Here is a 10,356-nt window from a genome sequence, read left to right as displayed (position 1 = left end):
CTACTTAACACATTTTAACTACATGTTAAATTAGTCTTGAAAAACTTGATAAATGAAACAGTTTAAAGTTGTTTTAAACTGACCACAATAATAGAGGAAGAGGTGAGACAGCTGTGCACTCGATCAAATAGACCTTGAACTGTACTCAGTAACTCAAATAAAGTTAATTACAATTATGGCTAGCAATATATTCACTTACAGGTAGGTTACATAAAAATCTATGCAAAAAGTACAAGTACCTCATTTACAGTATCGTTAGTATTAATTTTTTTTTCCACCCATACCACTACTCCAACAGTATTATGTCCCTCTTATGGTTAACCATCTTCAGCTGCATTACAACACGCTTTGTTCTATCATTGCAGTAACCCAATCAGGCGCTCAGAGCTGATCAATGATTCCTGTTCACGGCTCAGAGCTTTTAGGAAAATGATCTTCCACTTTTTCTTGGCATAAATCCAAATGGACACTAGGACATATCTCAGAGCTACTCCTCTTCCCTCTTTGTACCCACTTTCACCTCTGCGTATAACATTACACGACATCCCTTGACTACTGGAAAGTAAACATGATGTGCAACTGTATCCACCAGTACTACAGGTTATTATGAGGACAGACCAGCACAATGTGAGGTGTTGATGCTTCTATTGGTTTACTTCTTCAATACTATGTTTTTCTTATAGAATTTACATATACAAATACAAATATAAATTGCTGTACTGACCACAATCTGATTTTAATTCTGTATTGTTCCTCCTCTGTACATTATTGGTGCATACCCATAACATGAGCTCTGTCTCTGCAGCCTACTTTCCTGAATCATTTTTCATAATGGCTTTATATGCGTTGAGATTATCTTCTTTCTCTCTTGGTGATAGCCACACAAATAGAGGTGGCTTAGGCTTTTATCAGATCTAAGCTATTTATTCATTTTTGTGAGGAATAATTAGTTGGATCAGACTATCTGCTCTCTTTTAGCATTTGGTTTAACAAGGTGATGTCCACTAAATCTCCAGAAGCACCAGTCATCTGCTTGGTCTGCACAGTAACTGATGCTTTCACTGTTTTCGTATAAAAGATTTTTTGTTTCTGTTTGTAATGAAATCGTCATTTAGAGTGACAGAAATATCCACTGCTGAGTATAAGCCTGTAGTGAGGTTGTATATTTGTGATTTCAGTCAAATTGTGGGTCATTTTTTCCTTTGCGTTTCTGCTTGTACATTATGTGTTCCAGTTTGTCCGACTGTACATGAAAGCATCATGTCTCAATACAGGAAGTCTCGAAAGTTTTCAGCAGAGTGTAACTTGTATTTGGCATCTTACGCAGCGCTCAGACTCATGCCATTTGCGCGTGTAGGAGGAGGACATGAGCACAGACTGGTCAAGTTACGGCCGATAAAGGTGATTGTTTAGACGAAAAGGAAGGAGACAGAACCTGAACCTCTTTCGCGCACACACCGCCAGCTGTCGGTGAGAATTAAACAGTTTCTTTTGCCTGATCGAGAGCAAGTGGCGGCGCAATGTGGGAGCAGAAGGAATTCGCTAAACACTGGAAAAATGAGTTTCCAGACGGGGAAGTTCCCCTCATGGACCTGAAGTCGGTGGATGACATTGAGTCCGAGCTGGAGTCGTGCAAAGCCAATCTGAAGAGGCTCCAAAAGGCTCTGGCGGAGGAGAAATTCAAGATGATCTACCTGCAGACCACCATGGCCCGGCAGAAACGAGGCGACCCGGAGACATCTGAAGGCAAGGATGAAAACTTTAACGCAGATAAATTCGCCTTCCTAAAAGAGAAAGACATTAGAAAATCAAATGTGAGGGACGACGACGTGGATTCAAGCAGACTGCCGGAGCCTGTGGGCGTAAAAGTCCCTGGTGGAGCTCTCCCTGCGGTGTTATGCAGCTCCTTCTCCCGGGACAGACCCAGGTTCAGCGGGAAAACAGGTAAGCCTGTCCCTATCCCTGTGCCTCCGCGCATCAGCAGCTTCCACAAACCCCCGGTCCTGATCAATGACAACGAAGACATCAGTGACCGTGAATATGAAGATCCAGAGCTCAATGAGAATTTCGTCAGGAATAACTTACTGGCGCCTAAGAATTTGTACCGGGACAACCAGAGGACTTCAAGCGCGCAGAGGGACGCCAGACGACCCCACCGCCACAGCAGGGACATGGACTCAGGGGACGATGGCAGACTGTCCCCCTCCTTCCCCCTCATCCAGCGGAGAGCGTCAAGAGGCTCTGGATGCAGCACGCCGGACAGAAGGAGTGATGGATACATGAGCTCAGACCATGAAGACTCCTCATCAGCAGGTAAGAGCAACTTGGACTCAACACAGACAATAACATACAGCCATATTACACATCATATATAAAAAATAGTCCCCTTTGTCCATGTATATAGGCCCTACAGGCTCTGGGGACAAGGAGAGAGCTGTGTTTCTCCAATCGAACAACCAACTTTGAGGCCGGTGGCAAAACTGGCACTCATACTTGCCGTGTTTGTGGACATATATTTCTCCTTTAGCACATGGACACCTCTTAAGACCCTTATCTCTGTTTACAAATCCTGTTTAAATGTGATGTGGCTGCAGGAGTGTGTGGTGGTTGTGGTGGTGATCAGACAGACCAGTGCCATATTTGGATAGAGAAGCTTATCAAACCAAAGTGTGACTGAGGTGAGAATGATAATGCAGCAACAACGTAAACCATTCTGTAATGCAAAGTGATTTTTAGGAACAGTTATTAGTATCTTAATCAAATCTCTGTTAATTTTTCCAGCAATGTGAAAAAGGAACTGTGAAGTGCACATTTTTCACATTTGGGGAACAAGAAGTATGGGACAAACAAACACACATAAATAGGTTTTGGCTGATCACTCTGGCCAACGGTTCAATATTTCCACACCTCCACACTGCTATATCGATTACATTGGGCAGTGATTTATTTTTGTGTTGCCGCGTCGCTGCCTCCCACTTTTGACAAGCGTGGACGAAAATACAGAGTGAGATCTGGACTCACTTTACTGCAGCATCACTAAAAAATGTTTGTCTGTACTTCATACTTCCCATTTTCTACCATTTAAAGGTGCACTTTGTAACTTTTCTGGTAGAGAGTAGAGAGTTACATGCTTGTTTCCATGGAGAGGTTATCGTTTTGCCTGGAATCTTCCTCAGTATTGCATTAAAGTTACTTTTACTCGAAAATCATGCGTTCTTACTGCAAGGGCGTCATCTACTTGCCCCCATTGAGATAGATGCGTTTAATGCCGTATGTGGAACATTTAAGGCATGGCTGTAACATCTCAGCAATAATGTCACTAGAAAAGTTACATAGTGAACCTTTTAACAACCACAACCCCTCTGCTAAGTAGGAACACTTGTACTTTTGCAGAAGCATTTAATGTTAATATGACTCATCTAAAAAAAAACTTAAAAAAACTCTGAAGCCAATTGCATCATCATCTGCCAGACAACCGGAGACAAACTATGGAAGCATAGATTTTACAAGTCTTGGCAATTCATGAGAATTTTGTAATAACTATTTCACAGTCACACCTCTTGCTTTCACCTCACAGTTACAATATATGTCAAATGTGAAGTGGGTTTTTTGTTCTAAATTTTGCCTCTGCTCTGCTTCTGAAACCTCATTTGAAAACATGTATAGACCCAGGTCATAGTTTCATTTCATACCATTTATTCCTGTGAGGGGTGTTATACTGAATTTACAGACTTAAAATTGTTGATTTATAAAATGAAAGACTTGACATTTTACACAGAACAATTTGCTTTCAGCCATTAAGACAAATTGTAGTGGATAATTTCACTTAAACATGAGACAGCAAGAACAACAATGGTTACTCACATAATGTATCATCCAGTTTTCCTGTCTGTTCTGGGAATTCAACTACAATCCCCTTACGGACACCTTTTCAATCAGCTATCAATCCGTTTTGTATTAAAAAGCTTAGAAACTGCCTTTACTAAGAAGAATTTTATCTTGGCGTTCTTATGTTTGCTCCACCCCAGCTTGAACTGATATAGAAAAATGAATACATCTGTTTATATTTTAGTTTATCTGCAGTCTATTAAAAACTCTACACAGATATAAAAATAAAAACATGAGAAAATACAGTCAGTCAAAGGCAGTATCTATAGATCGGGTATTGATTAGAGATGAACTGAACTGCACGAGCATTAGCCGATAAGCTCTGCCGATATTTTTGGGGCTATATGTACGATTTTAATTATTATTATTATTTAAATTTACGAAAAAACTCACCCACCACCATTTTTTTTTAGCAAAAACCTATAAGAAAGCCATGTAGTCACATTTTGTGCACTTATCTCTTCATATTAAAGTGTTAAAGTAAAGGTTTATGTGTAGCCTACTCTTTAGATAGTCTTGTAAATCGGCCAATATATATCAGTCCATCTCTAGTATTGATCAATCCATTTACATTTTAGAGCATATAGCTTTTACTTGTCTCTCTTAGCCTGCCATTGTGAATCAATCTTTTATCTAGCCTATATACGCTGACTGAACGTAGGCCTGTCATAATAAATAGTGTATGTACAAATACTGACTTATCGTTCAGTATATGGCAGATGGAACATTTATTTTTGGGGGGCAATATTTATTGTGGGACTTTTTCTTAGTACTAGTCGGGAAATTTTTGTTTTTTTTCCTGTTCTACAATGAGGTTTGATCTGTGCAGGGTTGAATAAATAACTTTTATGACTCATTATAGATACAAACTAGCACTCAAAAAGTATTTCATGCTGCTGTTTATTTACTGTAGTTTTTTTATAAACCATATTACACATTTAGAATATTTTTTTTTTCTACTTTAGGGTTATTGTGTCAGTTTCAGTATTATTATTTATCGTCTATATTTTCTTCAGTAGTATATCATACTTCAAAATGTGTTATCATGATGGACTTAACAGAATGCTCACAAGACTTGACCAAAATCTGGATATGTTTGAACGTATGAGCAAAATAAGGAAACTGAGGCTGAGTCACGGAGGAAAGGCGGATTTTAGTCTGTGTCTGGATTGCAGTTTTGTCAAGCCTGTGCATAAAGGTCACAGATTTAGCTTTCATAGCATTTTGTTGTGCTTTTGAACTTTAACATTTTCAGGGTTTACGTACGTTTATTGCTCTTCTGAAAAATGACGCCGTCCCTAATTATTTGGTAGATGTCCAGCACGTCCTTGATTACATGTCCGTTCATTTTAACACCCCCATTGTATTTTGATTGTGCTTCCACTTAATTACAGAGCTGTTTTGGATACTCACTTACCGTAATCTGCTCTCTGTTGTCCCACAGGATATTTACTTTGGCCTTGATATTATGGAAAAGCTTTATTGTTTATTGAACAATGCTGTGTATCTGGAGTTCAAGAGTGACCGCCCTCCGCATGGTTCCAGAAGTAAATCTCCCGTCAATTTTTCCTATAATTTAATTTTAAAATCCTAAACGCCCTAGTTATTAAAACATTACATCAAATCTTAAGTTTTAAATTTTTTTGCACTGAAAACTGCCACGTTACTGACATTAGTTAGTACTTAATGAGCCTTCATCATGCCTTGAAACTCTTTCAAAGTTTCAGAAAGTGTATGGAAAAAATGAATAGGGGTGGGAAAGTCTGTGAAGCCCCTGTCTACTCATTTCCAATCTCAAGTTCGTAATTAAAGCGACTCTATTATCACTGTACTATACAAAGGGGTTAATGCTGTAGGTCTTGCTAATGCTAAAGCTTTTATTGCATTGTGAGTTTATGGGAAACTGGGGTCAGAGGTCAGATAACTCTACAACCATCACGGCTGATTCACTGCACTGTGTTGGTTGGTGGTAGTGAGTGTGTGCTATTGTCATTTCTTCTTAGACTAGACCTCTTTTGTAGAGCTCTTTTTAACTAGACCTATTTAAAGCACTAGATGGAAAACTCAAACTGAATATGCCCGTGAGCTGTTTTGATGAGGTGTGAGTCATGACTTGCAGAAATGCTTAATGACTAATTTCTGAATGCATCTTAAACTCTCCTGAAGTACAATCCACTGTAAACTAACTGTTAATTAATTGGTAGATTTCAGAATGTAAAATGCGATGTTATACTCCCAGAGCCATTTTTTCCCCTATTTATTACATTGGTTGCTGTGAATTGTGCGTCTCTAAAACAAACTCTAATCATGATTCAACTCACAATGGCTGCAATTATTTAGATAATAGAATGTCATCTGTAAAGAACAAAACGTCCTGTGTCTTTATATAGAAAAAGCCAGTTGTACCTGTAGTTTAGACCTCTGCAAACAGTCTGGAAATACATAGGATTCTTGTATTGGTTTATCAGTTGATATTTGAGTCCTCTCTCAATTATTAACCCTCCTGGAGTTGAAGATTGTCATTTTAACAGTATTCGCTCTAACTGCCTCTATCTGTATTACACATTATTGGCCTATAGACTGTTGTGATGTCATCTGAATCGCAGCAATCAAGTCCTGATTGTTGAAGGTCTTGCAGGGCGTCACATGAGAGCCAGATGTTTGGCCCAGCTGAGGCCACAGTTTCCGGTTCTTCTTACCTCTAACACACTTCCCTGTGCAACACCTTGCGGCTGCCGTGCGTGCTTTCCTGTTAGCTCTGTTTGCACTCAAAATGTCACAGCACTATTCAAATAACACCAGAGAAAGACTTTTTACAGTTGTACTTTGATTAAATTTAATATGATGTGTTTATAAATGTCTTTGTTTTAGGAATATTCAAAACTATACATAAAACTCCATTGCTATTTCAGTCTGATGATTCTTTATACTGATGCACTGCACAGGAAACAGTAAGAAATATGATACGGTAAATCAACTTTAGAGATTTATAACGTATTTATGCTTAAAGACAAATGGTAGCATTTTATGGTCAAAGTGACAAGGATAATATTTGTTTTGCGGTTATTTTATTGTGGCTTGTGCCCTATAGTAGCCCTTGTGTTCAGAAAATAAACAACCAGAAGAAATTTGGCATGTTTCCTGACACCAGAACGCTATAATACTTATCCAAACTAGAGACTTTCTTACCACGTTTTCTATGTCTTTGTTTTATTAATAGAAAGACTTAATCGTGAACTCAAAGAATGTCTAGAAGTAAAGTAAAACTGGGATAGAACCATTTTATTGAGATTTTAAGGGCAATACAAACAATAGTAATTCATATTTCCATGTGGTTTTGTACTAGTTTTGATATCTGAATCAAATTTTGCTCTAGAAATGATAGTTTTGATACTAGTTTTATTATGTCTTGACATACATTTTTAACAACCAAAGTAGTTTAGTCTCGGTTAAACCCTATAATCCAAAAATAAACTCTTCCACACAAACATTCACAGTCTTTTATATCCGATTTCAGACTTCTTCTTAACCTGTCTAACCTGTACCTCCCATTGTGCAGTCACTCCAGCTGTTTTGGCTCGACGAACCATTACCTCAGTGTAATGTGTAATCCAGTACTACTTGACATGGACATGATGTGGCACGCTTTGTTTTAACCTACTACTTTTTTAAAAATATCTCTTTATGTTCTTGTCATCTAAAAATCTGGATCCTAGTTTCTGTCACGTGTTTCGGATTCAGTTACACAATTCTGGTTTTGTCGCGCTTCTCCATTTCTTCCCGACACTTTTGGTCTTCCTCTGTTGGCTCATTCTCACAGATAAGAGCGTGTCCAGACCTGTCCTGTGATTCTACGGCAGAGAGGGAGCGGGAGCATACTGTCATATTGTTTAGTTTTTATTCTATGTGGCGTTTTTAGCCACCCATATGTACTGAATTTGACTCTCTAGACTATACAGGTCACTCTCAGTTGTAATGGTGTTGGAATGCATTATCATTGGAAAGCTATAGTGTTATGTTACAACACCTTGAGGCTGTGAAAAAGTGACAATTGTGTGTGTGCGTTTTTTTTTTTAGTTTGCCTAATATGTTTTTGCCTACATCCTAGAGGGATAGTCTCGTTAGGATAACCAACACTATCAGTAATGGGAACAGTTTAATTACAGTTGAAGTAGTAGTAGTAGGAGTAGTACCATATTTTCCGGACTATAAGTTGCACGGGTCAAAAAATGTATAACAATTAAGAAAGAAACAAAACAACACGCACTGGACTATAATTCACATTTTAGGGGGAAATTTATTTTACAAAATCCGAGACCAACAACAGACGTTTTATCTTTAAAGGCAAGTTATAATAATAAGAATAAAATAAAGAACAACAGGCTGAATATCACCACAGCACACTAACATGACACATTTATATTTCAGCTACATGAAGCAGAGACAGAACTGTATACCTGTCTGGTATGTTAACGTAAGATATTAACAGTTAATCAGATGGCTTGTTTTTTATGCTTTAGTTAGCAAGTTTACTCTCGATCTCACTCCAAATAATGAAATCCACTGAATTTTTCATCCTTGGTGTTGGTTCTGAACAACTCCGCCAACTCTGGAGGAAGATGAAGCGCCACTTCCTCTTCCATGTGGTTGTCATCAGACTCAGCAGAATATGATTTTCTTTTAGGGGTACATTTTTGTTCATTCTTTCTCAGATGTCTTTTTTTAATTACCGTAATGTTGAAATGTTAAATTTTCAATGGTACTGGAGCAGTAGATACGGGTACAAGCCTAGAGTGACTGTTCACAGTTATCAGTGTGACAATAACGAAGATGTGAAATTATATGTTTTAATCATTTCACGTATAAGTCGCATCTGAGTATAAGTCACACTCCTGGCCAAACTCTGAAAAAAAGTGCGACTTATAGTCTGTTGGGGGAAGTAAAGTGCTAGTATTGTAGAGTAGTTGTTTTTGTCGTAGCAGTCATGAAAGCAGTAGGGCTAGTTGAAGATTTTGACGTATACCTCCTGTAAGCTTTTTACTAAACACTTCTGTTAATGTTACACACATCTTACATATTTAAAGTACAATTACTTTTACTTAAAGGTGCAATATGTAACTTTTCAGGTAGAGGGTCTGCTGTCTGCTTGTCTCTATGGAGATGGTATTTCTTTTGGCCTGGAATATACCACAATAGGGCATTAAACACATCTTCAAGTATCTTGCATTTATTTCAACTACAGCTGTTTGTATTGCCCCAAAATGACTTAAACAAACATTTTTACTGTAAGTGGGGTGCCCTCTCCAAAGATCTGACCTGTACTTTGGCCTGCTTGTCTCCATAGAAATATGTTTAATGTCATACTGTGGAATATGCAGGCAAGGCAATAGCAGCTCCATGGAAACGGGCTGATCTTTTGCACCAAAAAGTTACAGTCACAGTCAAGGCATTCAAGCACACTGTGAAGTCTGTAAAATCTGAACCTAAACACTATTTATGGGCTGACTTCTTGCTGCGTTTCCACGGTGATGAAGGAGCAGACAGAGAGGAGGAGGAGGAGGAGGAGGAGGAGGAAGAGGAGGAAGAGGTTTATTGCAGCATCATCCTCAATACACCAGGGACATGCAAAAGATTTATCTAGAGGTGTGAACGTTCTTCTCACACTTAGGTGTAGAGCCCCACAGTATATCTCAATCAAATTTAAATCACAGTTTGATTCAGTGCAATTTTCAAATGGCAAAGGCTGCAGTTATGTAAATCTGCACAGAACAACATGTCCTGTCCTTATTTATAGAAAAACTCTGTAATAGGTGTAGTTTAGATCTCTACAAACATGTTCAGAAATGCCTGGCATTTGTAGTGCTTCACTCATTGCCATGTTTTTCAGTCTCTTGTGATTTTTAACAAGCAATATTTGTTTTGATACATACGGACATGTGTGTCCTTGATCGGCTAATCCACCTGTCAATCACGCCAGTCTGAAATTCACCGGTGGTGTTGACCAGACTCACATCTTAGTAAGTATTTAAGAAATGTGAATGCTGTGTGAGTTGTTTATAATGATAATTCTAAACAAAATCCTACTTTTTAAATATGTATTGCAAATCTTTGTCAGAAAAATTGCAATTGGATTTTTTAGTCCAAAAATGCAGCCCTAACTTGAGGCTTTAACAAGGGGAAAAATTGTTTATAGTGGTACTTCATTGGTTATTATGGGACTTTTTTGAATGGTATAAGATAAGAAGAAAAGTATAGAATGAAATGACTGTCACTCACTTCACAGAAAACTCCCAAGCCACAGTGGTTTATGGGCTTCACTTTAACGGCAGTTGTGGGTGGGGTCTCAATGCATTATGGGTGGAGTCTGTACGTCATGTGGTTTCCTAATGGGTAAACGAATCAGAGGAAATAGGCTCATGTCCAAATTCTCTTACTATGTCTATAACTGTCTCACGTACAGTGTTTGGA

The 10,356-nt window shown here is 38.3% G+C and overlaps 1 protein-coding gene across 1 annotated transcript in view; it reads left to right on the top strand.

The window, feature by feature from the left end:
* The first annotated feature begins 1,295 nt into the window (after positions 1 to 1,295).
* Positions 1,296 to 10,356, top strand: part of abr (ABR activator of RhoGEF and GTPase) — a 124,975-nt gene continuing 115,914 nt past the window's right edge. The window contains exon 1 of the mRNA XM_033977865.2: positions 1,296 to 2,313. Within this exon, the coding sequence (XP_033833756.1) occupies positions 1,521 to 2,313 (793 nt within the window). The 5' untranslated portion in view covers positions 1,296 to 1,520. The remainder of the gene's footprint in view (positions 2,314 to 10,356) is intronic.

This window comes from Periophthalmus magnuspinnatus, chromosome 14 (assembly GCF_009829125.3).
Source record: "Periophthalmus magnuspinnatus isolate fPerMag1 chromosome 14, fPerMag1.2.pri, whole genome shotgun sequence".
In the NCBI taxonomy this organism is placed as follows: domain Eukaryota; kingdom Metazoa; phylum Chordata; class Actinopteri; order Gobiiformes; family Gobiidae; genus Periophthalmus; species Periophthalmus magnuspinnatus.
Note: the sequence above shows the minus strand (reverse complement) of the source record. Positions and strands in the feature narration are given on the sequence as shown.